Source organism: Mustela erminea, chromosome 4 (assembly GCF_009829155.1).
Source record: "Mustela erminea isolate mMusErm1 chromosome 4, mMusErm1.Pri, whole genome shotgun sequence".
In the NCBI taxonomy this organism is placed as follows: domain Eukaryota; kingdom Metazoa; phylum Chordata; class Mammalia; order Carnivora; family Mustelidae; genus Mustela; species Mustela erminea.
In genome coordinates, this window is record NC_045617.1 from 135,284,544 (window position 1) to 135,302,708 (window position 18,165).

An 18,165-nucleotide genomic window follows, 5' to 3' on the forward strand; every position below is an offset into this window, starting at 1 on the left:
ATTAATGATAAAACTAAAACCACTGTGAACATTTATTTGTCGCTTATCACATGACAAGAATACTTCTAAGTGTTTAACAGGCTCATCTGACCCTCATGGGGATCCTTGTGAGGGAGGCACTAGAAAGAGAAAAAAAATATCGTAGAGAAGAAGAATAAAATTTGAAGACTTGACTTTAAGACTTCCTAGAAAGCTACACAAATCAAGACAGTGTGTTAATGGCTTAAAGATAGACAGTCAAGGGAACAGAAATAACATATGTGTCCACACTGATTTTTGACAACGGTACAAAGAAAATTTAGTGTGAAAACACATTCCTTCCAATGAATGGTGTTAGTGCAGTTGGATATCCATTTATAAAATAATGAACTTGAATCCATATAAATATTAACTCAAAATGGGTGAGAGATAAATATAAACCCTAAAACTGTAAAACTTTTAGAAGAAAATATAGGAGAAAATGCTTGCAACCTTGGATTAGGCTAAGATTTCTTAGCTATCACATTGAAAACTATAAAAGAAAAAAATTAATAAATAGGACTTCACTAAAATTTAAAATATCTGCTCTTCCAAAGACCTTGTTATTAGAATGAAGAAAAAAAAAAAAGAATGAAAAGACAAGCCAGAAACTGGAAGAAAATATTCACAGTACATACATCTGAGAAAGTAATTGTATCCAGAATAGATAAGAAACTCTCAACACTCAACAATAAGAAAACAACCCAATAAAATAATGGGCAAACTATATCAACAGTGATTTTATTAAAGAAGACTTACAGATGTTGAACAAGCACATGAAAAGATGCTAAATGAAGTCATGGGAAGATATCACTGTCCACCTATTTGGATGGCTAACACTGATAGGAAAATCCAACTATACGCAGTGCTGGCAGGGACACGGAGGAACTAGAAGGCTCTCATACTACTGATGGACACATAAAATGGTACAACCACTGTGGAAAACAGTTTGTCAGTTTCTTCGAAAGTTAGGCATACTTCTACCATATAATCTACTCATCCATCTGAGGAATTTATCCAGAAGAAAAGAAAGCACATGTCTATACTAAAACTTTTATGCAAATGTTCATAGAACTTCATTTCTCATTGATCCAAACTGGGAATAACCCAAGTAACTATCAATAGATGAATGGATAAACATACTGTGGTCCATTCATACAAGGAATACTACTTAGTGAAAAGGAATGAACTATTGATACACACCACAGTATGGATGAGTATCAGAACTATTCTGTTGGGTAAAAGAAGCCAGGAAAAAAAAAAAAGGGTACATGATGTATGTTTCATTTATATAAATTTCTATGGATTGAAAACTAACATATAATGGCAGAAAGCAGATTGATGGTTTTCTGGGGACGGGTTGGGAGAGGAAGGGCCAAAAGGTGGGATTATAAAGGAGCATGGGAAAACGCTCGGGAATCATGGATACGTTCACCATCTTGGTTGTGGTGATGATGTTATAGGTGTATATGTATGTCAACATTATCAGAACTCACACTTTAAATATGAGTAATCTATTGTAGGCCAATTATACCTCAATAAGTAATTAATGTCTATGAACATAGGGTTATATGTGTATGACAAGCCGGTGAGAGAGCACAAGAGTATATAAACCCTTCCCTAGGTAACCAGGGAGACAGACAGACAGACACACACACACACACACATCAAAAGACTTGTAGAGACTCAGGATAATGCTCTCAAGTTTTTAGGCCATACTCTTTATTCCCTTCATCCCTGCCCTCTATATACAGTTTTATATATTCCTGAGGAAAGCCTATATTCTGTAGGAAAGTCTTCTGACTTTCTTTTCACTTCAAAAGGCTTCATGTGAAATCTAATGCCTTGAGTGCACAAGATTCCAGACAGAATCGTGGGGTGGGGAGTGCAGAAGGGACAGGGGTAAGATGCTAACCTATCACCCAGCAGGTGAGAGGTGCCACCTAACGTTTCAGCTTCTGGAAGCTGAATTCTGTAATGAGCTGTCACTGTATTTATCACCTAACAATTACTGCAATTGGATAAGGTGTGAAAAAACCTGGAAAACATTACTCTGTCAACTACTTGGTATCCTTGATGAAGCTGTCTGTGGCGGGGTCCCAGATACAATTGAAAATCAACACACAGCCTGTTAGAACAGTTTAGGTTCTTTCCATCCCTTTCTTCTGCGGGCTGCTCCTGGCTTACAGTACAGCAATCGTTTTGTCAGATCTTGAAGTCAAGAACATCCTGATCTTGACTTTATATAGGGTTCAGTTAAAATTGCATGGGGCTGGTTCAGCTACGGTTCAAGAAGGGCCGGGTGAAGCCCAAGCTGTTGCTAGGTAACAGTACTGCGTGCCCAGGAGCACTCCATAAGGCGGTATTGACCTTGAAGAGGAGATCATGGTCTAAGGTCTGTCAAGTTAATAAAGGTAATTTTGTCGGCATGCTGAAGGTGGAACCAGCTCACAGTACCAGCTACAATGACAATAATTTAAAATAATAAACACGACTGGCAAACGGACCAGAAAGCATTGAGGCAGCTCTGTCATGAGGAGGGACGTTATCTCAGAGTTGCTTGATGTCCACAGAATTGGAAAAAAAGGCTTGGATTTCATCATTCTTAGATCCAATTTTAAACCATTTGATCTTAGAATGTTACTGGCAATGTCTTGAGGCGCAGCTGCTCATAATAGAGATAGTCTCATCAAGGAAACCATCACCCTTTGGCCAACAATTCCAAGATCGAGTCTTCCTTAGATTTTTCCATGTTGATGGACTGCACCATCCAGAGGGCTCCTATTCTCTATGACCCCCTGTTTTTTTTAACTGATTTTTTAGCCAACCAACTGTCTCATTCACATGGCCTTCCTCCCAACAGGCATGATGCAGCCACTTAGTTTTCTGCTTACTCACTTATCATCACATACACACCCCCCTCATTTCTGTACCCCCAGATCAGTGAGGCCAAGTTTGACGCACTTTGACACACTTTTATTTTATGTATATATGTATATATGGATGTTTTCTTGGCTCCTTCCTCAACTGGCTAATTATATCCATTCTGTTTTACCAGTCTGTATGCATTTTACTAGTTTAACTCTGAGAGCGGCCTTATTTCCAAGTTTTTTGGAGATACCTAACCAGCCTGCCTCCATCTCTCTTGCTTACCAGGCTGACCATTGATTTGAGTCCAAGATTTGCCATACATCTAGCATGTGATTCAACAAATCCATTCATCTCAAGTATTCAATATGACTGTTAATAATTTGGGCACAATATTTTTCCAACTCAAAAGGATGAAATTTTTTTTTTTTTTATTAAAGGGGGAGCACCGAGTGTGAAAAACTGAGAGTGAGGTAGAAAGATTGAAAAATAAGGGCAGGTGTAATTACCTTCTGCACTCTTTTTAATACCTGCTCTATAAATCTAGGAAATGCCATTGTGTTTTGGTTGAATGAATAATATAATTTGGCACTCATGCTAAAAATCTAGCTCTATTATTATTATATATTTTTAAATATTTTACTTATTTATTTGGAAGAGAGAGGGAGAGAGATCACATGTAGGCAGAGAGGCAGGCAGAGAGAGAGGAGGAAGCAGGCTCCCTGCAGAGCAGAGAGCCCAATGTGGGGCTTGATCCCAGAACCCTGAGATCATGACCCGAGCTGAAAGCAGAGGCTTAACCCCCTGAGCCACCTAGGTGCCCTCTATTATTATTTTTAAGATTTATTTATTTGTTTGAAAGAGAAAGAGAGAGAGAGAGCATGTGAGCAGGGGAGGGGCAAAGGGAGTGGGAGAGGAAGAGAATCTCAAGCAGACTCCCTGTTGTGCACAGAGCCCGATGAGGGGCTCGATCTCATAACCTTGAGATCATGACCTGAGCCAAAATCAAGATGCAGATATTTAACCAACTGAGCCACCCATGTGCCCCAAATTCCATTACCACTACTACTACTACTACTACTACTACTATTATTATTTGATTTTATGTAATAAAAATATTTAGGTTAAATTAGCACCTTAATTCCCAGCCAAGTGGTAGATTATTATTTTTATTTCTTTTCTGTCCCTAAAACTGAGAAAACTAACATGCAGCCTTTAATGACTCAATGTCAGATCTTCAGGTGAAAGTTTTAAAATTCAGGTAAAAAATCCAGATATATTACCTTTGTGATGGTAAAGTCAGAATTAAAAAAAAAAATAAAGGTATGTAACTGCATGTTCTACAGACAAGGGTCTAGATGGTCAGATGTTTGGCAAAGATTCATCCAGATTCCTACACAGGAGTTTTTTCTGGTAGGGTTCTCAATCTGTCAAGGAAACCATCCTTGCCCACACCCATTTCCTTATCCTTTATTAGATATTTTCTGGAAGTCTATTTCTTCTCACATTTGAACTTAACTATGAGGAGGACAGTCTTTCAGATATGCTTTCCATAAGCCAGTGTGTTGGTTGCAAACCAGGCTGATACCATCCCTAATTTCTCTCCTTATCAACTGTCTCCACCCTATAAGCTATCTTGACAGAATCAAGCACAATATGCAAGCCTTAATAGGTGACTTTTGGCCTCCAAATGAAGCATTACAGGGTATTCTGTTTCTATTTTTCTTGACTTTCCACAAAGTAATTTTATATCCTTAGGAGCCGAGAAGCATTTCCCGTAATTAGGGTTTGCTACTGGCACTTGCCCCTTGAAACATTCATCTGTCCAGCTCTTAGACTGAGAGGACTGCACTGGAATTGTGGGGTTTGGAGCAGGGTGGTCATAGTCCTTCTCACCCTGGAGTCCTGGATAGAAAGTTCTAGAAACAATGCTTCAACTGTGTCTTGAGATCTTACGAGCCTTTTGTACATTAATTGGAATTACTAGGAATGGGCAAGAGGCCTTTTGGCCAGCAGTAAACTGAGCTGTCACTGATTAGCTCTGTGTAACTGGTGTGTTCTCTGGGTCTCAGTCACTTCAACTAAAAAACACTAGAAGGGATTAAAAGCAAGGGGCATCTAAGGACTCTCTGAGACAAACACTATTAGCATCTTTGTACTTGTGGACATTTCTTAACCTTCTTCGGGTCAGTGGAATGCTGGTTGACCAATTCTCCACTTTCCTGGCTTGTTTGCTAAAATGTCCCATATCTTCTCTATTTTTATCTACACTGCTTGGAAATGAAGGACCCTGAAATAGTGGGGCCATATGGTGGAAGAAGCCCAGATGCCTGAGGAAAGCTTCCTGAGAGAGCCATTGACTGTTTTAGGAATGAGAACGCACCTGTATTGTGCTACAGTGCCAAGATGACAGGGTTTGCTTGTCGCCGCAGCTCGCCGCGGTGCTACCCTGACTAATGTGTACTTCCAGCCCTAAAGTTCTGTGTTTCTAAGGAATGGCAGAGTACGGGGCCGAGGCAGAAAGAGATTTGAAGACAAAAAAAGAAGCACTTGTTGTAAACCTACTATTTAATTGGAGGTCGTACTCAAATCTGCTTCTCTATGTAGGCCAAGGGAAAGAGCAGGGGACTCTGGGTAAGACTTAAAGGTTAGGGGGTGCACGGTTCCTTTGGTGTGACGATGACTCTGTGTGTGTTACAAGGCCCTGGTTAAACCCAGAGGAATATTTTTTAAAAGAGAATAAAGGCACCATGTGAGGAAACACGGACAGAGACCCCCTTCATCTCTAAGAACTCGGAGTAGGCCTAAGGACAGGAAAAAGCTCACCTACTCCTGTACTTGTGGCGTTAGTATGGAGACGGTGAGTACAGAGTCACCTTGGACTTCTTGGTGACTGGAATACTTTGGTGGTGCTGCTTCTAGATTTTGTTTCTGTTTTTGTTTTTTATTGTAAGGAAACTGACAGGGTCTGTGTGGCTGCTGATCATTTGGGGGGCAAAACAGACTGTTTCTCTCATGTTCTCAGTTTAATCCTTTTTCAGAATGGATTCCCACAGATAGTATTTTCATCTTGACTTATTTTTAACTGAGTGAAAGTACCATTTTCAAGAAACCCCCAAAGCTTCATATTTTAGAATAAATGAGGCCTCTTTCTGTGGGAAAAGAAAGCCACAGAAGATGCTGGGAAACCACATGGCCCCATGTTACATCAGGGGAAGTCTGGTAGGGATGTGAAAGCCCGTCTCTGCTCAGGGGTCACTTTCTGAGTTCCAGCTCCTGTTTACTTTCTGGACCTTGATCAGGTGCCTTTTTGATAGTAACATTTCTGCAGCACAGCTGGACTTTGTGATCCATAATCAGACACAGAAAGCCTTTGGCAATCCCATCCAGGGGAACTTCAATTTTCCTTGATTTCAATGAGAAAGTTAAATCTCGGTCCAGACGGTGCTTCTTTGCAGGACTAACAGCTCTTACACCTGTAGGACATTTCTCCCCTGGATATACTTCCCATTTTTCAGACAAGCTCGGGGGATCTGCACCCCCCCATAATTCCCATGTGCCCTAAATTGCCTTGTAGTCATGATTTATACCTCAATAAAACTACATCTTGAAAAGGAGAATGGGTTTGATTCTATAGCTGACATAATTTATGCATGTTTTAGTCTTGGAATGCACAGTATTTAAGCAAGGGGAGAAGTCTTTGCGATGAGATGTGTATACCTACCTCCACGGAAATTATGACAATGAGGACAGCGGAAATGTCCTCAGGCATCTAAGCCCTGGACTCCCATCCCTACTGAGACAGCACCCACAACTTCAAGTAAGGGGCCTCCGGATTCTCTGGCTATCAGAAACCCCCATGGGGCTTGCTAAAATTATGGCAATTCCTGGTTTTACATTAGATCTCCTGATTTAGATTCACTGTGAATGGGGTCTAGGGTTCTGTTTTGAGGGTCTTTGTTGGTGATTCGGATCAACACCAGCATTTGAGAAGCATTTTCCTTCAGGTTGGGAAATCAATCCTCTATTTCTGGTTTGCAATTAGTTACCACCAATTAACTATTTGCTGAAAGAAAGGGAAGGAAATTCATGCTTTTTTGGATGCCTTCTTTGTGTCAGGCATTGTGCCTGACAGCCCGACAGTCTTAAGTACATATTATTTAAAATTTTCCAACAGTCTGACAAAATTGGCACGACTATCCTTATTTTGCAAAAGAGAAGACGGAGGTTCAGAGAGGGTAAAAAATATTAGTAAATACTGGGGCAGAGAGTTGAACCCAGATCTCTTTGGCTCCAACCAGCCTCCCTTTCCTGTGAAGCCACATTCCCCGACCGTTCTGCTGGGCGTTTTCTACGCACCCAGAGTTGGACCAAATGTTTTGGGGTTCATAATAGGTCACCCTGTAATCTACTGTGTGATAGTATGAGAAATTTCTTTTTTTCTTTTTTTAGAGATTTTATTTATTTATTTGATAGAGAGAGATCACAAGTAGGCAGAGAGGCAAGAGGTGGGGAAGGGAGAAGCAGGCTCCCCGCTGAGCAGAGAGCCCGACGCGGGGCTTGATCCCAGGACCCTGAGACCATGACCTGAGCCAAAGGCAGAGGCTTTAACTCACTGAGCCACCCAGGCGCCCCTGTATGAGAAATTTCTTAAGAAGATGATGGATCTTTGAGGAAGAGATGAATCTTTTCATTCACTTGGGAAAGCTTCTGCTCCCTTATACTATGGACAGGACCAGAGACTTCACTTGAAACTGAGTAATCATCTGTCAGCCTCCAAAGATTGGGTGAAGGGCGGCTCTCAGTTGAGTCCTTCTGAGACGGTCCTCAGCTGAAGAGACCCTCTTCACGCCTGTCATACGAACCCCCCTCCCCACCCCATCATCCCATGACTGGTCCAGGCGAGGATAGAAAGGTCTAGTGCCGTTACTTCCATTCCAGACAACTCTCCCCATGCATGGAGCGCCAGGTGGTCAGCCTGGGCCTTAACTCTGACTGCAGTCCAGCCCCCCTCCTGCCTTCCTTGCTGTTAGATGTCCTGACAGCATCGCCCATAACCCCCGTACACCAGTCTCCGTTTCTCGAGTCTGCTTCTCTTGCCCTGTGATGTTGTTCTATCAAATTTCCCTTGTGGATAAATTCCGGTTCTGTGTGGGTGGTAAAATGGGCTTCACTGTGTCCGCCTCCACATCCGCACATCCAAGTCCTAACCCACAGTATCTCAGAATGTGACTCTATTTGGTCTTTGAGGAGTTGGATCGACTATAGCATCTTTAAAAGAGCATTCATGGAGGCACCTGGGTGGCTCAGTGGGTTAAAGCCTCTGCCTTTGGCTCAGGTCATGATCCCAGGTTCCTGGGATTGAGCCCTGCATCGGGCTTTCTGCTCAGCGGGAAGCCTGCTTCTCTTCCTCTCTCTCTGCCTGCCTCTCTGCCTACTTGTGATCTCTGTCTGCTAAATAAATTAAAAAAAAAAATCTTAAAAAAAAATAAAAGAGGATTCAGGGTAAAATGAGGTCATGTGGGTAGGCCCTAATCCAGGACGACTGGTGTCCTTATAACAAGAAGAGATTAGGACACAGACACGCATAGAGGGAAGACCACATGAGGACACAGTAAGAAGGCAACCATCCGCAAGTCTCAGGGGAAACGGTACCTGCCAACACACCTTGATCTTGAACTTCCAGCCTCTAGAACTGTGAGAACGCAAATGCCTGCAGGATGTGTGACGGCCACCAGAGCAGACTAACGGAGGCAGCTTCAGAGATACCCTTCGTTTCAGTCCCTATTCTTTCATCCTTACTCTCAAGGAACAGCCTAGAAATCTGAACAAGATAAATCATCTTTGAAGTATACGGTGGAGAGGTTTTCATAGCCCCTAAAATAGGTCATATTCGCTTAAGTGCTGAGAAAAGAACATGTGAATTCCTCCACTTCCTTTGCATCTCCCCTTTTAGGACATCAAAAACCTATAGCAGGTGTAAATACACACCTCGATGACCACTTTGGACCTACAGTGAACCTGTATTTCATGGGAAAAGAAGGGCACAGTTTGCAAGCCCTGTCAGTCAACACATTTTGGCCATTCGTGAAGCAGGAGTCCAGCTGGATGTTTTTTCTTTAGATAAACCATCACAGACCATGTCCAGCTGTCAGCTTCCTGCCTTAGTATAAAGGGAAAGAGCGAGGAATGCCAAAGAAAAAGTTTTGCAATTTAAAAGCTTTTCCCCGCCCCAGGAGTCTTGTTTTTCCGAGCCAGCCCCATCACCAGGGGTGCATTGGGAAATTACCGACCAGCTCTCTAAAACGGAACAACCCTGAATTATCACCTGTCAGTTTCCGTGGTGTGAACAACCCTACCGTGGCCGCTGTTGAGTTACTCGTGTGAACTCACTGGGAAGGATGAGCACAGTCGGCTCTAAGGAGCCAGAACCAGCTACCTCCAACACACCACTGGTTCCTACAGAATTGCAAAGGAAGGCTGCCTGCCCCCCAGCCTCTCTGCAGCTCATGATGGCTCCCTGAGTGTGCCCATGGGCTTTCCGCCTTCCCTCCACATTAGTGTTTGCACAGGTAGCTCAGGGCTTGCTTTCACTTGCTGAGTCGTTTGGTAAAGGGCTTGCTTTCAAGAGTATTGATATGCTTAGCACAGCTTTACCCAAAGGATGTTTCTGGCCATGACCTCACAGCATCTTCATGGCGGCTCCCCAGCCCAGACAATCACAGCACAGGCGGCTCAGGAGAGCAACCTAGCCTGACCCAGATTCCTAAAGGCTCAATCTCTCCCCTTGGACTTTTCTTACGCTCTGCTTCTCCCATCTTCTGCCTTGAGGGATTTCTTTGAGCTGCGTGGACTTTACTTCTCATGTGCTCTAGGACTCTGAGTTTCACTGGAAGCCTCTGTCGAGCATTTAGAATGTGCCAAACACAATTGTAAGCAATTTGCATACGTCATCATCACAATGACCCCTGCAAGGTGGTTCTATTCTCACCCCATTTTATAGAAGAAACTGAGGCACTGAGAGGTTAAATAACTTGCTCAAGGTTCTACTACTTGTGAGTGGCAGGGCCGGGATTCAAATCAGGCAGCACGGCTTCAGGTCTGGATCTTTAAGCAGCACATGGCCCCCCAGAAGGCAGTAGGGATGATCTCTAGAAACCACTGATGACAAGGAATCAATGCTCCTTTTTGTTGTTAGGTGATAATGATAATTGCCAAAATTTTCCATTCTACTTAGTCTAGTGTGAAGTTGCACACAAGTGTGTATGCATGTGCCTGTAATATTGACATAGAGTTCAATAATGAAAAAAAAAAAAAGAAAGGAAAAACCCAAACAGAAGTGATAGAATTAATGATCCCAAGGACCCTTGGACTCTGGACATAGACGATTCTAAAGCAAATGGAAGATTTCAGGTGGTAGAATTGTCTGGTTTTCAGATCCAGAATACCAAAAGTTGAGAATCAGCATGTAGTGAAAATGCCACAGTGCTAATGTTCATTGCAGGGACTCAAATGAAATGAAATATTGGTTTGCATTTGAGAAGGCTAAGTTTTTTGTTTTGGGGTTTTTTTTGTTTGTTTGTTTGTTTTTGCTTTTTGTTTTGCTTTGTTTTTGTCTCAATTTAGTGAAACTGGCTGAGTGGTTCTGAATAAATGAGGAGAGACTATTTTTGGTTCAGTCTTCATTAAGAAATTAACACTCATGCTACGGTGACTTGAGGAATCACAGTAAATGTAATTTGCTTCAGTTTGAATTTGTACAGGATCCTCCCTTATATGTGAAACATACATTCCAGGACCCCCAGGGGATGCTGGGAAATGCAGGGAATACTGCACTCCGTACACGCTACACTTTTTCCCATACGTACCTGCCTGTGATAAAGCTTAATTTAAAAATTAACCACAAGAAGAGATAAACAACAGGAACCAACTAGAACGACTATAACAATATACTGTAATAAAAGTTATGTGAATGTGGTCTGTCTCGCTCCCCAATCCCATAGCGTCCCGTGGTCACCTTCTTCTTGTGATGGCGTGAGATGATCAGATGCCTACGTGAGATGCAGTGGGCTGAATGACGAAGGCATTGGGACATAGGATTAGGTGACTTTGACCTTCTCGAAGACACTCAGAAGGAGGGTCATCTGTCCAGAATGGAGCTGACCGCGAGTGGCAGAAACTGTGTAGAGTGAAATCCTGGCTAACAGGGGATTAGTGTCATTTGGGGTGGTAGAAGCTTCTAACGTGTCCAATTCTGTGACGGATTTTTTTCATGGGATCTTGGGACGTGGAGGACTTTAGGGAGGTCATCATTTTAAAACACTGCAGTAATATGGCAATCTGGTTTTTAAAGACTTCCATGCAAATCATTTTATTTCTCATCGAAGTGTTTTAAAAAACATTTGTCATTTTACTTAACTATAACCTTTCTCCCACAAATGAAATAAGGCCCTTTTTGGATTGACACGGGTACCCCCTTGCTTTCTTATTTGAACTGATGGTTATTTCCTCATGTGATATAAACAACAGATTGTGGATCTCAGCACATAGGGGAATTACCTTTTCTTTTTCTCCTTTAAAAAGAAGACATCTAATTATTTGAGAGAGAGAGAGAGAAAGCAAGCATGGGGGGAGAGGTAGAAGAAGAGAATCTTAAGGAGACTCTGCTCTAAGCACGGAGCCCAGACACAGGGCCCGATCTCGCAACCCTGACATCACAACATGAGCTGAAACCAAGAGTAGGGTACTTATTAACTCCCTGGGCCACCAGGCGCCCCTTAACCATTCTTAAGAGCACAAGTTACTTCATACGCATTTTCTCATTTCATCTTCAGGACAATCTTCCTATCTCCATTTTATAAATTCAGGGACAAAGATTAAAAAGAGCCAAATAACTGGCTCGTGGTTACTCGACTGTTAAGCCTCAGTGACATAAATCCAGCTCTACCTGACGCTCCCAATGCCCCCACACCACCCATGTGGTTTGCTTCCATTACAGGTCAATTACAGATGCATTACACATCCCTTCTTTGACTTAGCTTCCACAAAACCTTTAGAAAGCCTTGGTTAGAGAGGACAATGGACCATTTTAATCCTAACCTCTACCTCAGGCCAAGCTGACTTTCTTGCGGAACAGCTGAATGGGAAGGGAACAGTTTAATACTGATTGGCAGATGGAGAAAGGAGGCACTGGAGAACTGGCTAACGTAACCTAGGCATCAGCTTCTGAATAGTTCTGTGAATGTAACTTCCAGACTTGCTCGAGCACTAGTCGTCCTAAGGGGAATATCCTTCCTTTATCCCAGAAGATTGCTTCCCCTGAGATTGAACGGATTTCCTGTGAACATCAGCATATCCAGCGCAAAAGATTCCTCTACCAGAGCAAAATTCGGTGGTGGCCCGAAATCAGCCTCTTAAATCCAAATATTAGTTACAATCCTGAGTGCGAGTGGAATGCCATTTGGTTTATTGTTTCAAAGGAATTAGTCCGGATTGAGCTGGACAAAAGGGAAGTGGATGAAACGTACGTTTTTCCCATCACGACTCACCGTTCCCCACATTTTCCCAGGTGCTCTGCTCTGTGACGCCAAGGAATGCTGGAGCTCTGGATCTCGAAAAAGATGACCCCCGTCTTCGTCGGCTGACCAGCTTCTTTCTTTTCATAACTCTGCTTAAAGAAGACACGATCTTCTCAGGCCAGGGTGTGACATGCTGGAATTCACAGCTTCTTGAATCTGAAAAGACGTTTAAAATGTGAAAGTGGGTAAACGCTGACAGAGGCTGAGACACTTTTTATCACTTAAGGACTGCATCGTAGCAGCTGGAAAAGCCGAATCCATAGTCTCATGAATGGAACCCATCATTCATTCATTAATTCATCCATCCATCCATTCATTCATTCAATCACGCCACCAAGGGAAGCATTTATGGTACTCTCACTACACGTTTACCTGGAATTGCAAAGATGCAGAAAATACGATCCTGTTCTCAAAGACCCCACAGTCTAATAGGACAAACCAAAAAAATATAGTTCCGTGAAATGTTACAGGTCCTCTGACAGAGCATGAAGTGGATCTGGTGAGGGCGCAGAAGGAAGGCGGTGCCTTGAGTGATGAATAGATATTTGCCAGGTGTTTCTTTTTTTTTTTTTTTTTTTTTTTTTTTTTTTTTTTTCCTTTTAAATTTTATTTATTTATTTATTTATTTATTTATTTTTATTTTATTTTATTTATTTTTATTTCCAGCATAACAGTATTCATTATTTTTTGCACCACACCCCGTGCTCCATGCAATCCGTGCCTTCTATAATACCCACCACCTGGTACCCCAACCTCCCACCCCCCGTCCCTTCAAAACCCTCAGATTGTTTTTCAGAGTCCATAGTCTCTCATGGTTCACCTCCCCTTCCAATTTCCCCCAACTCCCTTCTCCACTCTAAGTCCCCATGTCCTCCATGCTATTTGTTATGCTCCACAAATAAGTGAAACCATATGATAGTTGACTCTCTCTGCTTGACTTATTTCACTCAGCATAATCTCTTCCAGTCCCGTCCATGTTGCTACAAAAGTTGGGTATTCATCCTTTCTGATGGAATGCCAGGTGTTTCTTACTGGGACAGAATGGTGGAAGTGAGCGATCCTTTGTTATCCAGAGTCTACAATTTCAGTCCTGCCATTGACGCTCATTGACTTGACTTGTTTTTCTACGCTTCCACCCACTGCTTCTTTACCCGCTTTATGTTATTGCTTTATCCTTCTGAAGCCACCAAATGTTCCTGATTCTACTCATCAATGGCTCGAGAAGGGCACTGCAACTGTATGCTTTTCTTGTTTCCCTAAAATGAGAAAAACTGGTGCTTTGGCAATGTGGCTTTTAAACAGCTTAGATGCAAAGCCCAGAATTTTATTTTTTGGGGAAAAAAACCAGACTGGGCTCTTGGTCGGTTAGTAGAGGCCAGCTTTTCACTTCCCTTTCATGATCTCACAGCTATAAAGTTCAGTTCTGGGGTGTGTGTGTGTGTGCGTGCGTGCGCACGCGTGTGTGTATCCTTATGGACCATTGTTGAAATACATATTCTTAGAAAAATCCTGATATTTAAACCACATGGGCTGCACAGACATCTCTCTGAGAACCAGGAATCTGAATCTTTGTCAAAGGAAAGTGTTTTTCCTATCAAGAATGAGAAATCAAAACCAAATGGGTGTTTTAAAATGTGGAGCAGAAAAAGAAGGATTGGGTCTGGCACATAGTAGACGCTCAGCAAAGTGTGTAAAGAATTTGCCCAGCTGCCCTTATGGGGAAGAGAAGTCTTCTTAGAATTGCTTTCCAAACAGAGGGTAGTTGGGAGTTGGGTCTCCTTTTACTTCTGCTAGGATGGGAATAGCTTCCTGTAATTTTGGTTTGACAAACACAGTATTTAAAATCTTGGTTAAGATGGGGAGAAGGGAATTTTCCTCTGAAGCACTTGCAGTGGCTAGGCTAGAGGACATGGGCCCATGACTCATTTGCTCTGCCTGAATCCGTCCATGGTCGCCCAAATATCTGGGCCGCAGATTGTGGAGAAAACTACCAGTGAGAGTTACTGTTTCCAGAATTCAGTCCATTTCCCCCTGAGGTATTCATTGCCTTGAGGCGTTTTAACTGCCCAAGGTTGTCTGGGCTTAAAAGCAAGTCTTCTGAGCTGATTTGTCTATGGGGATCCCAAAAACAACAGCACTAGGAATGATAGATAGATAGATTTCATTAATTCTTTTTTTTAAAGATTTTACTTATTTATTCATGAGAGACAGAGAGACAGAGGCAGAGGAAGAAGCAGTTTCCCCATAGAACAGGGAGCCCAGTGATGAACTTGATCCCAGGACTCTGGGATCATGACCTGAGCCAAAGACAGATCCTTAACCTAAATGAACCCCCCAGCGCCCCACATTAACTCTTCATTGTGATAGGTAACACACATAGAAAAAACAAATGTGGGACTGATCAGTAGTCATAAATTGCCTTCCAGATGTAGGCACAACATACTACCAGGACCCCTGAAGTTCTTCAACTGTCCTTCCAAAAACAACCCCTTTCTTTAAAAGCAGCCCTGCCATGAGTCCCATTCAGGGGGCCCCATGCTGGGCCTTGTGCTTTTGGGCTTCTAAGATTTCCTCCACTGATACCTCTTTCCAAAGGGAGAGGAATCCTTGAGGCCAAGAGGCCACGTCTACCTAGAACCTATGTCTCCTTTTCTTTTTTTTTCTGAAGATCGTATTTATTTATTTGACAAAGAGAGACACAGTGAGAGAGGGAACACAAGCAGGGGGAGTGGGAGAGGGAGAAGCAGGCTTCCTGCTGAATAGGCAGCCTGATGGGGGGCCCTGGGATCATGGCCTGAGCCGAAGGCAGATGCATAAGCACTGAGCCACCCAGGCACCTCCATGTCTCCCTTTCTAAACCATGCACCAAGTACCATGACCTTGGAATTCCCTGTCCAGATGATTCTGAGTCCACTTCCAGACCTTTCCCGGCCTCCTCCTCAGGTCCACCCACCCCAGGGTGGTCCAGGGGCAGCTATTTGTACGAGGCTGTAGATAAACATACATGGACTCAAAGGCCTGTGAGATATGGGATGGGGCTGAGAGTGGGAAGAGACGGTGGCGTCTGGGGGCCCCTCCTCTTGTGCCACATATTCCAGTGAGAAGCTCTAAGCCACCCCAGAACTCTAGGGTCCAAAGTGGCCTTCTAGGTTGCCATGAAGATGCGTTTGGTGAGGCAAGAGGATAAAACATCTTATATTTAATACAGCATTACTTTAATTTCCTGTAAAATATTTAGGCTGGGGTGCCTGGGTGGCTCAGTTGTTAAGCATCTGCCTTTGGCTCAGGTCATGATCCCAGGGTCCTGGGATCGAGCCCTGCATTGGGCTCCCTACTTGGCAGGAAGCCTGCTTTTCCCTGTTCCACTCCTCCTGCTCGCTGTGTCTTTCTCTGTCAAATAAATAAATAAAATGTTTAAAAATAAAATAAAATAAAATAAATAACATAAAATATTTAGGCCTATGATTATGATATACAGTTCTCCATTTAAGCCCCGGAAATGTTAGGGGTGAACCTGCTTAAAGGCAACTACCCCACTATGGTAATCCCCTCCTTGCCTTGCTTTATACCCTACCCCTTACAGCTGCATTCCTCTATGCTAGAGTCCCTTTTCCCTGTTTTTGAACTCTGAGTCACACAGTATGTATTCTTTTATGTTACTTTCCTCCAGCCAGGATCACGCTCATGAAACCCATCTACGCTGTTGCCGACAGCTATAGAGTGCAATTTTCATTGCCATGTAGTATTCCATCGTGTTGCTATCTGTCTATTTCAATGCTGAGGGACAAGTGAATTGTCTCCAGGATGAGGCTCTTGTGAATGGTCCTGCTGGGGAGAACTTTGTCCATTTCTGTTCTCCATATACCCAAGAATGGAATTTGCTGGATGATAGATACGCATTTCTTCAACTTTCCTGGAATATACCAAATTGTTTTCCAAAGCAGCTGTACTAATTTATATTTTCACCAGCAGGGCATGAGACATCCCACAGCTCCTGGCAATGGCTGGTATTTCTTTTTAGTTTTAACCATTCTGTGCTAGGAATATTCTAGTATACTACTGTTTTTTTCTTCTTTTTCTCTTCGTGATTTGTGTCTGAAGATACTGAAGTGATTCTAGGAACTTAGAGTTTCAAATTGACTGCCGTTAACATCAGTAGAAGTGTATACTAATAGTAACATTATTATTTATGATAACATCTATAGTTCCCATTTGAAATATGGCAGGAGAAGATCTACAGCCTTGGAAGACTCACAATAGCAAAATCCAAAGCAGTGGGGTTGGCCTATACAGCATTTTAAAATAATGCTGATTAGCAGACTTGGATGGGGTAGGGGTGGGGGGGCTGTGACCCAACACACTAGCTATGCAGTTGGCATTGACCTTTTCCTTTCATAGAGGTATGCATGTCCCCAGAGCACACACTGACAGTCATGGCAGCGCCGAGCACAGACGGCTGACTTGTCTGGCTGGGCCAGTCGGGGCCACCCTAGAGGAAGATTAGCTGGGGAAGGCCATCAGCTTGCAGCTCATTAGCGTGCCATCTCTGACGGCACCTGTTTCTCTAGGAGGTGGCAATAGCCATGTGCTCTGGTCAACAGAAAGCAAGGGACAAGCACAAGCCTCTTCTGCAGAAACAAGCACAGCCTCCTCACTGCCCACCTTCTTCTTCGCCTCCTCGGGTCCCTGAGCTTTCTCCCTTCACCTTCTTCTTGCTAATATCCTCAATCTCTATGCGCCGTGGTCCTTTTAATGCACCCTCCCGGGCAAAGCCCAGCTCTGAATGCGCTTCATGGTTTACTTTCTCTACATCAATCTCCCAGCTGTGGAGCATTGCTGGAAAACCCACACACCCTGCAGACGGTCCCACTCTATACTGACGGCCACCAATGCCATCTGGGCTCTTGTTACGGTCAGGCAGCCCCTCTCTGCTTCCCTGGTTCGCTCAGCCTCCCGTTTTCCTGTCTTATGATAGATCCTCTCCTGGAAGGATGTGATGGTGTCTACTCTAGACACGACTGGCTGTTGTTCGTTATGCGCAGGCTGTTTCAGACTATCTCCACTGTCCTCAAGTCCCTGGCTTTAGTACCAGCCCCTCTACTGAGCCCTACTCCCCAACTCCACCATCAGCTCCAATGGGCAGTCGCTCCTCCCGCTTCTCGAAGAAAGCTAGAGCTGCCTCACGTGGACCACCTCGACTTCGCTCCTCATCTGCGGGTTCATTTAGCATCTAGACTCCTCCCTTTCTCCTTCCTTTCCTTTCTCCTTCCTGCCTCCAATAAAGGAAGCGTCTTCTCTTGTGCCCAAGTGTATCCCTCGACCTGGCCTCAATGCCTTACTCAGGGACAACTCTCGATATTTCTCTCCTCTCTTTCTCTCCTCACTTCCTCCCTGGAGTTGTCGAATAGGCTCACGTCTCTCCCTTAAGAACCAGCCTTCCTTAGCTTGGCCAGGAACCTCATCCAAGCAGGGTAAGAAGCAGCGCTAGGGGTTGGGTTGGGTTCCCGCCCCCTCCAAGTTCCTATATTGAAGTCCTAGCTTCCTTTATTTCAGAAAGTGACCTTATTTGGAAATAGGGTCCCTGAAGGGGTAATCAATTAAAATGAAGTCTTACTCTCTCTGGATCTCCCTTTCTTCATTTGGGACACAGGAGTCATTGGATGGTCATTTTTGGGGTGGGTAATTCCAAAATCTGTGGGAG

The 18,165-nt window shown here is 43.5% G+C and overlaps 1 protein-coding gene across 2 annotated transcripts in view; it reads right to left on the reverse strand.

Moving 5' to 3' along the window:
* The window catches only part of NEDD9 (neural precursor cell expressed, developmentally down-regulated 9), a 186,898-nt gene that overhangs the window by 101,650 nt on the left and 67,083 nt on the right, over positions 1–18,165 (reverse strand). For both annotated transcript variants that reach the window (XM_032341102.1, XM_032341104.1), the window contains exon 2: positions 12,435–12,620. In XM_032341102.1, coding sequence (XP_032196993.1) covers positions 12,435–12,446 — 12 coding nt within the window. In that variant the 5' untranslated portion in view covers positions 12,447–12,620. The remainder of the gene's footprint in view (positions 1–12,434; positions 12,621–18,165) is intronic.